Source organism: Leucoraja erinacea, unplaced genomic scaffold (genome assembly GCF_028641065.1).
Source record: "Leucoraja erinacea ecotype New England unplaced genomic scaffold, Leri_hhj_1 Leri_541S, whole genome shotgun sequence".
Lineage (NCBI taxonomy): Eukaryota > Metazoa > Chordata > Chondrichthyes > Rajiformes > Rajidae > Leucoraja > Leucoraja erinaceus.
In genome coordinates, this window is record NW_026576445.1 from 87,501 (window position 1) to 100,070 (window position 12,570).

The 12,570-nt window shown below is 59.3% G+C and overlaps 2 protein-coding genes across 2 annotated transcripts in view; one reads left to right on the forward strand and one right to left on the reverse strand.

The window, feature by feature from the left end:
• The window catches only part of tyw3 (tRNA-yW synthesizing protein 3 homolog (S. cerevisiae)), a 25,861-nt gene extending 18,329 nt beyond the window's left edge, over positions 1 to 7,532 (reverse strand). Inside the window, exon 1 of the mRNA XM_055630826.1 lies at positions 7,485 to 7,532. Within this exon, the coding sequence (XP_055486801.1) occupies positions 7,485 to 7,532 (48 nt within the window). The remainder of the gene's footprint in view (positions 1 to 7,484) is intronic.
• A 49-nt stretch (positions 7,533 to 7,581) lies between these two features.
• On the forward strand, positions 7,582 to 12,201 carry LOC129694100 (quinone oxidoreductase-like; the record flags this gene model as incomplete). Its single annotated transcript, XM_055630827.1, has 2 exons — positions 7,582 to 7,761; positions 12,038 to 12,201. Coding segments are annotated over 2 exons (344 nt in total), but the record flags the coding sequence as incomplete, so codon positions are not given.
• Positions 12,202 to 12,570: the final 369 nt, after the last annotated feature.

A 12,570-nucleotide genomic window follows, 5' to 3' on the forward strand; every position in this document is an offset into this window, starting at 1 on the left:
CTCTCCCCTCCTCTCCTCCTCCCCTCCCCTCTCTCCTCTCCTCCTCCTCCTCTCCTCCTCTCCTCCTCCTCCTCTCTCTCCCTCCTCTCCTCCCTCCCTCTCCTCTCCTCTCCCCTCCTCCCTCCTCTCTCCCCTCCTCCTCCTCCTCTCCCCCCCTCTCCTTTCCCCCCCCCTCCTCCTCTGCCCCGCTCCTCCCCTCCTCACCCCCCTCCTTCTCCTCTCCTCCCCTCCTCCTCCTCTCCTCCCCTCCCCCTCCTCCCCCTCCTCCCTCTCCTCCCCTCCTCTCTCCTCTCCTCCCCTCCTCTCTCCTCCCCTCTCCTCTCCTCTCCTCCCCTCTCTTCCCCTCCCGGATACTCTCCTCTCCTCTCCTCTCCTCCCCCCTCTCCTCCTCTCCTCTCCTCCCTCCCTCTCTCCCTCCTCTCCCCCCTCTCCCTCTCCTCTCCCTCCTCTCCTCCCTCCCTCCCCCCCTCTCCCCTCCTCTCCTCTCTTCCCTCCTCCCCTCCTCCCTCTCCCCCCTCTTCCTCCCCTCCCCTCTCTCCTCCACCTCCCTCCTCTCCTCTCCTCTCCTCTCTCCTCTCTCCCCTCCCTCCTCCTCTCCCCTCCCCTCTCTCTCCCCTCCTCTCCCCTCCTCTCCCTCTCCCCCTCTCTCCACTCCCCTCCTCCTCTCCCTCTCCTCCCTCCTCCCTCTCCTCTCCCCCCCCTCCCCTCTCCTCCTCCCCCCCCTCCTCTCTCCTCTCCCCCCCTCCCCTCCTCCCTCCTCCTCCTCCCCCCTCTCCCTCCCCTCTCCCCTCCTCCCTCCTCTCCTCTCCCTCCCCTCTCTCCTCTCCTCTCTCCCTCCTTCCTCCTCCTCTCCCCTCCTCTCTCCTCTCCCCCCTCTCCTCCCCTCCTCTCCTCCCCTCTCTTCTCCTCTCCTCTCCTCCCCTCCTCTCCTCCCCTCCCCTCTCCCTCCTCTCCTCTCCTCTCCACTCCCTCCTCCCTCTCCCCTCCCTCTCCCCCCCTCTCCTCCCCTCCTCTCCCTCTCCTCCCCTCCCTCTCTCACCCTCTCCTCTCCTCTCCTCTCCTCTCCTCTCCTCCTCTTCTCCCTCTCCTCTCCTCCCTCCCCTCTCCACTCTCTCCTCTCCTCCCCTCTCCTCCCCTCTCTCTCCTCCTCCTCTCCTCTCCTCCTCCCCTCTCCTCTCCTCCTCCTCTCTCTCTCCTCCTCCTCTCTCTCTCTCCCCCTCTCTCTCCTCCACCTCTCTCTCCTCCTCTCCTCTCCCCTCCTCCTCTCCTCTCTCCCCCCTCCTCCCTCTCTCTCCTCCCCCCTCCCTCTCCTCCTCCTCTCTTCCCCCCCTCTCCTCCTCTCTCTCTCCTCTCCTCTCCTCTCCTCTCCTCTCCTCTCCTCTCCTCTCCTCTCCTCTCCCTCCCCTCTCCTCCTCCCTCTCCTCTCCTCTCCTCTCCTCTCCTCCTCCTCTCCTCTCCTCCTCCCTCCCTCCCCTCTCCCTCCTCCCCTCTCCCTCCTCCTCTCTCCTCTCCTCCTCTCCCTCCTCTCCTCTCCCCTCCTCTCCTATCCTCTCCTCTCCTCTCCTCCCCTCTCCTCTCCTCTCCTTCTCCCCCTCCTCCCCCCTCCCCTCTCTCTCCCTCCTCTCCCCCCCCCCTCTCTCTCCTCCCTCCTCCCCTCTCCTCTCCCTCTCCTCTCCTCCCCCTCTCCCCCCCTCTCCTCTCTCTCCTCCCTCCCTCCTCCACTCCTCCTCCTCTCCTCTCCCCTCCTCCCCCCCTCCCCTCTCCCTCCTCTCCCTCTCCCTCCTCCTCCCCTCCTCTCTTCTCCCCTCTCCTCCCCTCCCCCCCCCTCCTCCCTCTCCTCCTCCTCTCCCTCCCCCCCTCCTCTCCTCTCCTCTCCTCCTCTCCTTCCTCTCTCCTCCCCCTCTCCCCTCTCCCTCCCCTCTCCCCTCCCTCCCCTCTCCCCTCTCCCCCCTCCCCTCTCTCTCCTCTCTCTCTCTCCCCTCTCCTCTCCTCTCCCCTCTCTCTCTCCTCCCTCTCCTCTCTCTCTCCCCTCCTCCTCCCCTCTCTCTCCTCTCTCCCTCTCCCCTCTCCCTCTCCTCCCCCTCCTCCCCTCCCCCTCCCCTCCTCCTCTCTCCTCCTCTCTCTCTCCTCCCCTCCTCCTCTCCTCCCCTCCTCCCCTCTCCTCTCCCCTCCTCTCCGCCTCTCCTCTCCTACCCTCTCCCCCCCTCCCTCCTCCCTCCCCTCTCCTCTCCACTCCTCTCCTTCCCTCCTCTCCCCTCTCCTCCCCTCTCTCCTCCCCCCCCCCCTCTTTCTCCTCTCCTCCCCCCTCTCCCCCCTCTCCCCTCTCCACCCCCCCTCTCCCCTCCCTCTCCCTCCTCCTCCCTCTCCTCCTCTCTCTCTCCTCTCCTCTCCTCCCCCTCCTCCCCCTCCCCCTCCTCCCCCTCCTCCCCCTCCTCCCCCTCCCCCCCTCCCTCTCCTCCCCTCTCTCCCCCTCTCCTCTCCTGACCTCTCCTCCCCCTCCCCTCTCCTCTCCTGACCTCTCCTCCCCTCCCCTCTCCTCCTCCCCTCCTCTCCCCTCCTCTCCTCTCCTCTCCTCTCCTCTCCTCCTCTCCTCCCTCCCCTCTCTCCCCTCTCTCCCTCCCCTCCCTCTCCTCCTCTCTCTCCCCCCTCCCCCCTCCTCCTCCCTCTCCTCTCTCCCTCTCCTCTCCTCTCCTCCCCTCCTCCCCTCCTCTCCTCCCCTCTCCCTCTCTCTCTCCTCTCCCCCCCCCCTCTCCTCTCTCCTCCTCTCCCTCCTCCCCTCTCCTCTCCCCTCCTCCTCTCTACTCTCCTCCTCCTCTCCTCTCCTCTCCTCTCCTCCCCTCCTCTTCCCGTTCTCCTCTCCTCTCCTCTCCTCCTCCCTCCTCCTCCCTCCTCTCTCTCCTCTCTCCTCCTCTCCCTCTCCTCTCCTCTCCTCTCCTCTCTCCTCCCTCTCCTCTCCCTCTCTCCTCTCCCTCCTCTCCCCCCTCTCCTCTCCTCTCCTCTCTCTCTCCTCCTCTCCCCCCGCCCTCCTCTCCTCTCCCCCCTCCCCTCCCCCTCCTCTCCCATCTCCCCCCCTCCCCTCCCCACTCATCTCCTTTCCTCTCCTCCCCTCTCCTCTCCTCTCCTTTTCTCTCCTCCCCTCTCCTCCCCTCTAATTCATCTTCCTCTCCTCACCTCTCCTCCCCTCCCTCTCCTCTCCTCCTCTCTCCTCTCTTCTCCTCCCATCTTAATTCCTCTCTTCCCCTCCCATCATTTTTCCTCTCCTCTCCTCTCCTCTCCTCTCATCTGCATTTCGTTGTCTCTGTACTGTACACTGACTCTGACCTCTCTCTCTCCCTCTCTCCTCTCCTCTCTCTCCTCTGCTCTCCTCCCCCCTCTCCTCTCCCCTTCCTCTCTCCAGGACACATTTCCTCCTCATTCTTCCCCTCTCTCCTCCCCTCTCCTCTCTCTCTCTCTTCCTCTTCCTCCTTCTCTCGCTCTCCCTCCTTCTCTCCCCCCCCCCCCCTCTCCTCCCTCTCTCCCTCTCCTCCCCCCCTCTCCCCTCCCTCTCCCTCCTCTCCTCTCCTCTTCTCCCCCTCCCTCCCCTCCTCTCCCCTCTCCCTCTCCCCCCTCCCCCTCTCCTCTCCCCCTCTCCTCCCCTCCCCTCTCTCCTCTCCCCTCCTCCCCTCCCTCCCCTCCTCCCCTCTCCTCTCCTCCCCTCCCCCCCCCCCCCCCCTCCTCCCCCCCTCCCTCCTCCTCTCCCCTCCCTCTCCTCTCCCCCTCCCCCTCTCCCCCTCCTCTCCTCCCCTCTCCTCTCTCCTCCTCTCCTCTCCTCTCCTCTCCTCTCCGCTCCTCCCCTCCCCTCCCCTCTCATCTCACTTCCCCCCTCCACTCCACTCCACTCCCCCCCACTCCCCTCCCCTCCCCTCTCCTCTCCTCTCCACTCGTGGGCCTGTCCTCCCCTCCCTCTCTCCCCCCTCTCCTCCCTCTCTCCTCTCTCTCTTCCCTCCCCCCCTCCCCCCTCCTCCCCCTCCCCCCCTCTCCCCTCCTCTCCCTCCTCTCTCCTCTCCTCTCCTCCCTCTCCTCTCCCCTCTCCTCCCCTCCCCTCTCCTCTCCTCTCCCCTCCCCTCCTCTCCTCTCCTCTCCTCTCCTCTCCTCCTCTCCTCCCCTCCTCTCTCCCCTCTCTCTCCCTCTCTCCTCCCCTCCCCTCTCCTCTCCTCTCCTCTCTCCTCCCATCCCCTCTCCTCTCCTCTCTCTCCTCTCCTCTCATCTCCTCTCTTCCCCTCTCTCTCTCACCCTTTCCTCCTCCTCCCCTCTCCTCCCCTCTCCTCTCCTCCCCTCTCCTCTCCTCTCCCCTCTCTCCCCTCTCTCCCTCTCCTCCCCTCTCCCCCCCTCCCCTCTCCTCTCCCTCCCTCTCCTCCCCTCCTCCTCTCCTCCCCCCTCTCTCCCTCCCCCTCCTCTCTTCCTCCTCCCCTCCCCTCCTCTCCTCCCCCTCTCCCTCCTCTCCCTCCTCTCTCTCTCCCCCTCTCCTCTCCTCCCTCTCCTCCTCTCCCCTCTCCTTTCCTCTCTGCTCTCCTCTCCTCCCCTCTCTCTGTAGCTGACCCCGACAGACCCGTCTCACCTCTCCTCTCCGCCCTCTCCTCTCTTCTCCTCCTCTCCTCTCCTCCCCCCTCCTCCTCTCCCTCTCCTCCCCTCTCCCTCCCCTCTCCTCTCCTCTCCTCTCCTCTCCTCCCCCCTCCCTCCCCTCCCCTCTCCCCTCCCTCTCCCCCTCCTCCCCTCCCCTCTCCTCTCCTCTCCTCCCCACTCCCCTCCTCCTCCTCTTCCTCTCCTCTCCTCTCCTCTCCTCTCCTCTCCTCTCCCCTCTCTCCCCTCTCCTCTCATCTCCTCCTCTCCTCTCCTCCCCTCTTCCCTCCTCTCTTCTGAGCCCTCAATACCTCAGATGTTGCTATCTTTCCCTCTCCTTCCAGAAACTCCTTTTGAATACAATGTATCAGTCATTGTATCTATCTCCTCTCCTCTCCCTCTCCTCTCTCTCTCTCTCTCTCTCTCTCTCTCTCCCCCTCTCTCTCCCTCTCTCTCCCTCCCCTCCCCTCCCCTCTCCTCTCCTCTCCTCCCCTCTCCTCTCCTCCCCTCCCCTCTCCCCCTCCTCCCCTCTCCTCCTCCTCTCCTCCCCCTCCTCTCCCCCCTCTCCTCTCCTCCCCCTCCTCTCCTCTCCTCTCCTCCCCCCTCCCCTCCCCCCTCCTCCCCTCTCCACTCCTCCCCTCCTCCTCTCTCTCTCCCTCCCTCTCCCCTCTCTCCTCCCCCCCTCTCCTCTCCTCCTTCCCTCTCCCCTCTCCCCCCTCCCCTCTCCTCTTCTCCCCCCACGTCCCCTCTTCCATCCCCTCCCTCCTCCCCTCTCTCCCTCCTCTCCCCCCTCCACTCTCCTTTCCTCCGCCCACCCCCCACCTCCCCCCTCTCCTCTCCTCCCCCCTCCCCTCCACCTCCCCTCTCTCCCCTCCTCTCCTCTCCTCTCCCTCCTTCCCTCCCTCCCCTCTCCCTCCTCCCCTCCCTCCCCTCCCCTCCCTCCTCTCCCCTCCTCCCCTCTCCTCTCCTCTCCCCACTCCTCTCCCCCTCCTCCCCTCTCCTCCTCTCCCCTCTCTCCTCTCCTCCTCCTCCCCTCTCTCCTCCTCCCTCCCCTCTCCTCCCCCTCCTCCTCTCCTCTCCCTCCCTCTCTCCTCTCTCCCCTCCCTCCTCCCTCCTCGCCTCCCCCCTCTCACTCCTCTCCTCTCTCCTCCCCTCCTCTCCCCACCCTCTCCTCCTCCCCTCCTCCTCCTCTCCCTCCCCCTCCCCTCCCTCTCCCTCCCTCCCCTCCTCCTCTCTCTCCTCTCCTCCCCCCTCTCCTCCTCTCCTCTCTCCCTCCTCTCCTCTCCACTCCTCTCCTCTCTCCCTCCTCCTCCCTCTCCTCTCCCCCCCTCTCTCCTCTCTCCTCTCCTCCTCCTCCGCCTCTCCGCCTCTCCTCTCCTCTCCCCTCTCCTCCTCTCCTCTCTCCTCCCTCCTCTCCCTCTCCCCCCCTCTCCTCTCCTCCCCCTCTCCTTCTCCTCTCTCCTCTCTCTCTCTCCTCTCCTCTCCCACCCTCTCCTCTCCTCTCCTCTCCTCCCATCTCCTCCCCTACCTTCCCCCCCCCTCTTCCCCCCTCTCCTCTCCCCACAACTCCTCCACTCTCCTCCCTCCTCCCCTCTCTTCCCCCCTCCTCCTCTCCCTCCTCTCCTCTCCTCTCCTCTCCCTCCCCTTAGCCTCCCTCCCCCCCCCCTCCCCCCTCTCTCCCTCCCTCCCTCACGCTCACCTTCCATCACTCCTCTCTACCCTCCTCTCTCCCCCAACCGCCGCCACTCTCTCCCCTCTCACTTCCCTCCCATCTCCCCTCCTCTCTCCATCCCCTCCCCCCCCTCGGTGGTTGCAGGTTACCCCCGCACCCCTAGTGGCGTAGGGAGTGGATGAGGAAAGGGAATAACAGAACTAGTGCTGTGGAGGGGGATCGCTGTCGGAGGCGGGAATCGATGGGCCGAGGGCCTGGTTCACCCGCATATCGCAACTAAACTAAACATATATATCTTACCACACGACACAGACATACATTTTTTTTACCATTCGCACACACATAGATACAAAAGAATGGTGAAGATGTGACCCGAGTACCAATTGTGGAGGAATTAGTTTCAATGGGTTTTGATTGTATTGGGGGGACACACCACGGGGCCATGAGGGGGGAGGGAGTCACACACTCGCTGGGATAGTCAATACACGCATATAATATGAAATACACGCACAACCCCATTATCATACCACACACACATGTGTGTCGTCACACACGCAGATGTAAGTGCGGTACACACATGGGTGACTGTGAGTTGTTTGCGTGTGTGTGCATTGGGCGGGATGTGTGTGTGTACGTGTGCAGTGAGTGTGCTGTGAGTGTGTATGTGTGTGGATCTATGTATGTGTGTGGTATATTCTTATATCTATGTGTGTGGTGCAAGTGGGTAGTGTTTTTGTTTCGTGTGCATAATCAGGTGTGTTAGTAGGTGTGTCTCGTGTATGTATGAGTGTGTGACATCCCTTGGTGACATACATGTAAGTGTACCCACACACACTGTATATACCCCCACCCAAACACCAGGTTGTGTGTTAAATGTACACCCACACACACCCCTGATATCCTACGTGTTGTTCCAGGTGTGTCTCTTGGTTTACCCACCCCCCCCCACCTCAGCAAGCTCTGGCGGTGGGGCCGTACCATAGCGGGTGCACGGGGTATTCACACACAGATTTCTGTCCTTTACTACCCCATACACCTGACACCCCCCCAGCTCCCCACACGCACCCCACATGGTATCTCTACCCCCCCCACATATCATCTAATTGACACCCACATTTATCCCCACCCACCATATTGACACATCTCAATATCTGATGATACACATAATCTTAGAGAGTAATCCCCCGGTCCCACCGGACACAGTTATACTTACAGCCCGGGTGGCTTGCCCATACGTGGGGTGGATGGGGTCCCCCGACATAGACGGGGGTGTGGACTGGGTGGCGGGCGTGTTTGCCGGCTGCTAACGGAATGTGGTGGACTGGTTGCTGTGTCAGGTGCTGATCCGTGTACACGCGTGTGGCGTGAATCCCGTGGAGACCTACATGCGATCTGGAACGTACGCCCGGAAGCCCAACCTGCCCTGGACACCAGGGAACGATGTAGCCGGTGTCATCGAGCAAGTGGGGCAGCACGTCACCACCTTCAAGGTAGCCCCCCATCCCCCCATTTATAGTAACAGCGCAAAAACACTGCCCTTCGGCCCATCAAGCTCCTGCCCACCAGCGATCACCTCATACACTGGCGCTATCGTGCACACATTAGCGACATTTCACAATTCACAATATCAGCCGGGATTTTAAATAAGTGCTGGATTAACTCTAAATCAGAGGGTCAGGCAGCATCTGTGGAGAACATGGATAGGTGACGTTTCACAGAGTGCTGGATTAACTCAGAGGGTCAGGCAGCATCTGTGGAGAACATGGATAGGTGGCGTTTCACAGAGTGCTGGAGTAACTCAGAGGGTCAGGCAGCATCTATGGAGCTAAGGAAATAGGCAAAGTTTCGGGCTGAAACCCGTAAGGGTTTCGGCCCGAAACGTTGCCTATTTCCAGTAGGATTTCGGCCCGAAAAGTTGTCTATTTGCTTGGCTCTATAGATGCTGCTGCACCATAACTCAGCGCGGTCAGGCAGCATCTGTGGAGAACATGGATAGGTGAGACGTTTCACAGAGTGCTGGAGTAACTCAGCGGGTCAGGCAGCATCTGTGGAGAACATGGATAGGTGACTTTCACAGAGTGCTGGAGTAACTCAGCGGGTCAGGCAGCATCTGTGGAAACATGGATTCAGTTACTCCTGCACTTTGTGCCTTTTTTCAAAGACTAGCGCCTGCAGTTTCTCGTTTCTACAGGGGCTTTTTGCAGTCTCTGTGGGGTAAATGTGTTTATTCCCTACAACTGGTCCAAACTGGACTGAGAACCTTTGCTCTTGGGCAGGGACTCGGGGGTGAATGGACTCATCCCAGGATCATGCGCTGGGTTTAACCATTGACGCGGTGGTCAAAGGGCAGCTGCCCGGGGGAGGGGAGGGGGAGGCTGGGGAGGGGGAGTTCACGTTATTGACCAATTCGGGCCTATCGAGTCTACTCCGCCATTCAATCATGGCTGATCCATCTCCATTCTCCTGCCTTCTCCCCGACACCCGCACTAATCAACAATCTATCTGTATCTCTGCCTTAAAAACATCCGCTGACCATGTGGCCTCCACAGCCGTCTGTGTGGCAAAGAATCCCACAGATTCACCACCCTCTGGCTAAAGAAATTCCTCCTCATCTCCTTCCTAAAAGAACGTCCTTTAATTCTGAGGCTTTGCCCTCTGGTCCTAGACTCCCACTAGTGGAAACATCCTCTCCACATCCACTCTATCCAGGCCTTTCACTATTCTGTACCTTTCAATGAGGTCCCCCCTCATTCTTCTAAACTCCAGCGAGAACAGGCCCAGCGTAACAGACAAACGCTCATCATATGTTAACCCACTCATTACTGGGATCATTCTTGTAAAACCTCCTCTGGACCCTCACCAGAGCCGGCACATCCTTCCTCAGATATGGGGCTCAAAACTGCCCACAATAGTCCAAATGCAGCCTGACCAGCGCCTTATAGAGCCTCAGCTCAGAGCTGAGGCTCTATAAGGGAGGAGGAAGGGGAAATGGAGGTGGGGTCTTCAGAGCTGGCAGCTGAATGCCTGGGGGCCACTCATTGTCAAGAAAGACTTTAAACTGTAGAGATACATCATGGAAACAGGCCCTTCGGCCCACCGAGTCCGCCTGCCGACCAGCGATGCCCCGCACACTGACACTATCCTACACACACTTGGGACAATTAACAATTTACAGAAGCAATTGGCCTACAGGCTTTGTAGTGTGGGAGGAAACCGGAGCGCCCGGAGAAAACCCACGCGGTCACAGGGAGAACGTGCAAACACCACACGTACAGCACCCGTAGTCAGGATGGAACCCGGGTCTCTGGCGCTGTGAGGCAGCAGCTCTACCCGCTGCTCCACCGTGCCGCCCTGCATCAAGAGTGTTTAATTGTCATATGAACCAACAACAGAACAATGCCATTCTCACTAGCAAGCAGCAGCTAAACGATATTAACAACACATCATGACAAACAGCAACTAATTATTAACTCCAAAACCAGAGAAAAGAGACCTGAAGTCCACAGTTCATCAACGGCAGCTCATCGTGGGGTTAGTGTTGCGACAAACAAACAGGCAGGCATGGCATCATCGCCAGAGACCCACACCCCCGCCACACCACCCCACACTCCACACACCCCCCCCCCCCCGCCCACCCACATCCCCCCCCACACACCACCCACCCACCACACACCCACCCACACCCCACCTCCCCACACACCCCCCACACACACCCACCCCCACACGCAAAACCCACCCCACCCCACGCCCACACCATCCCCCCACACACCACAACACCCCCCACACACCACCCACCCACCACACACCCCCCCACACCCAAACCACCCCCCACCCCCGCCCACCCCATCCCCCACACACCACAACACCCCCCCACACCACCACCCACCACACACACCCCCCCCAACACACCCAACCACCCCACACACCCCCCCCCACACACACCCCAACCCCCCCCCCCCCCATCCCCATCCCCCACACACCACCACCCCCCCTCACCCACCCACACCACACACCATTTCTCTGCTCCCCCCCCCCCCCCCACCCCATAACCCCCCCCCACCCCACCCACCACCACCCTGGCCACCCTCTCATCTCGCTGCCTACCATCGGGGAAGAAGGGACAGGAGCCTGAAAACCGTGACCTCCAGGTCAAGAACAGCTTCTTCCAACACACATCAGGCTGTTGACACTCGGCAAACCTCATGTAAGCTCTGAATTACATGGACTATTATTATTATTATTGCACGATCATTGTTTGTTGTGGTTGTACAAGTTACCAAGTGTTACCAAGGTTTTTAAACACAAAGCATTCCTTTGTTTCTCGCTGCCCCCCTGGCCCCATCCCAATTTGAAGTGAAACATGAATTAATTGTTGACAAAAATGCTGGAGAAACTCACCGGGTGCAGCAGCATCTATGGAGCGAAGGAAATAGGCAACGTTTCGGCCCGAAACGTTGCCTATTTCCTTGGGTTTCGGGCGCGAAACGCTTGCCTATTTAAAATTATAAAAGGACTGGACAAGCTAGATGCAGGAAAAATGTTCCCAATGTTTGGTTGACGAATGGTCCGAATGGTATGGTTAGCAGTCATTAGCAAATGGATGTGGAACCATGGGGCCTGGGTTGTCCAGTACACCAGTTCATTAAAAGTAAAGGCATGTAGGTGGCAGCAGCAGTGAAAAGCGGGAATGGATGTTAGCATTCATAGCAAAAGGATTTGAGTATAGGAGCAGGGAGGTTCTACTGCAGCCTTGTACAGGGTCTTGGTGAGACCACACCTGGAGTTTTGCGTACAGTTTTGGTCTCCTAATCTAGAGGAAGGACATTCTTTGCCATAGTAAGGGGAGTGAAAGAGAAGGTTTTCACCTCGACTGATTCCTGGGATGTCAGGACTTTCATAGTGAAATGGGAAAGTGAGGCTGGATAACTCGGAACTCGTTTGTACTCGCTAGAATTTAGAAGATTGATGGGGGATCTTATAGAAAACTTACAAAATTCTTAAGGGGTTGGACAGGCTAGATGCAGGAAGATTGTTCCTGATGTTGGGGAAGTCCAGAACAAGGGGTCACAGTTTAAGGATAAGGGGGAAATCTTTTAGGACCGAGATGAGGAAAACATTTTTCACACACAGAGTGGTGTGAATCTCTGGAAATTCTCTGCCACGAAGGTAGTTGAGCTATATTATAGGGAGTTCGATGTGGCTAAAGGGATCAGGGGTATGAGAAGGCGGTCAGGATACTGAGTGTGGATGACAGCCATGATCATATTGAATAGCGGTGCAGGCTCGAAGGGCTGAATGGCCTACTCCCTGCACCTAATTTTCTAATGTTTTTCTATGTTTTTAATAAAGGGGAGCCCATTTACGACTGTGAGAAAAAACGTTCTCACCCAGAGAGTTGTGAATTTGTGGAATTCCCTGCCACAGAGGGCATTGGAGGCCAAGTCACTGGATGGATTTCAGAAAGAGTTAGATAGAGCTCTAGGGGCTAGTGGAGCCAAGGGATATGGGGAGAAGGCAGGCACGGGTTATTGATAGGGGACGATCAGCCACGATCACAATGAATGGCGGTGCAGGCTCGAAGGGCCGAATGGCCTCCTCCTGCACCTATTATCTATGTTTCTATGTTTCTATTTATCATCGCTCCATAGATGCTGCCGCACCCGCTGAGTTTCTCCAGCATTTTTGTCTACCTTCGATTTTCCAGCATCTGCAGTTCCTTCTTCAACACATGAATTAATTGTGTTTGTCTTTTTATGATTCCGAGAGAAAGGAGACCGCGTGTTCACGTGCGGGACCGTGAGCGGTGGATACGCCGAGTACACCATCGCTGCTGGGGACACCGTTTACCCGTTACCGAACAGTCTGAGCTACAAGCAAGGGTCGGCGATCGGCACACCGTACTTCACCGCCTACCGAGCCCTCATGCAAAAGTGAGCAACTGTACATTCAACAACAGTGTCTCCAGAGTGTCTCTGTCCGACTATAGACACAGAGGGTGCGAGTAACTTCAGTGTGGTCCGCAGCATCTGTGGAGAACCTGGATCTTGTTACGTTTTCACAGACGTGCTGGAGTACCTCAAGCGGGTTTCGGCAGCACTGTGGAGCACATGGGATAGTTGACATTTTCACAGAGTGCTGGAGATAACTCAGCGGGTCAGGCAGGCATCGGTTGGAGTGAAGAGGATGGTTACGTTTCGGGTCGAGACCCTTCCTCACGCTGACAGGGAGAGTGGGCTAGAGTGCCATTGTCCGCTCGGTCCATCATCCAGTGGGCGGCCACCTCTCTCACACAGGAAAAT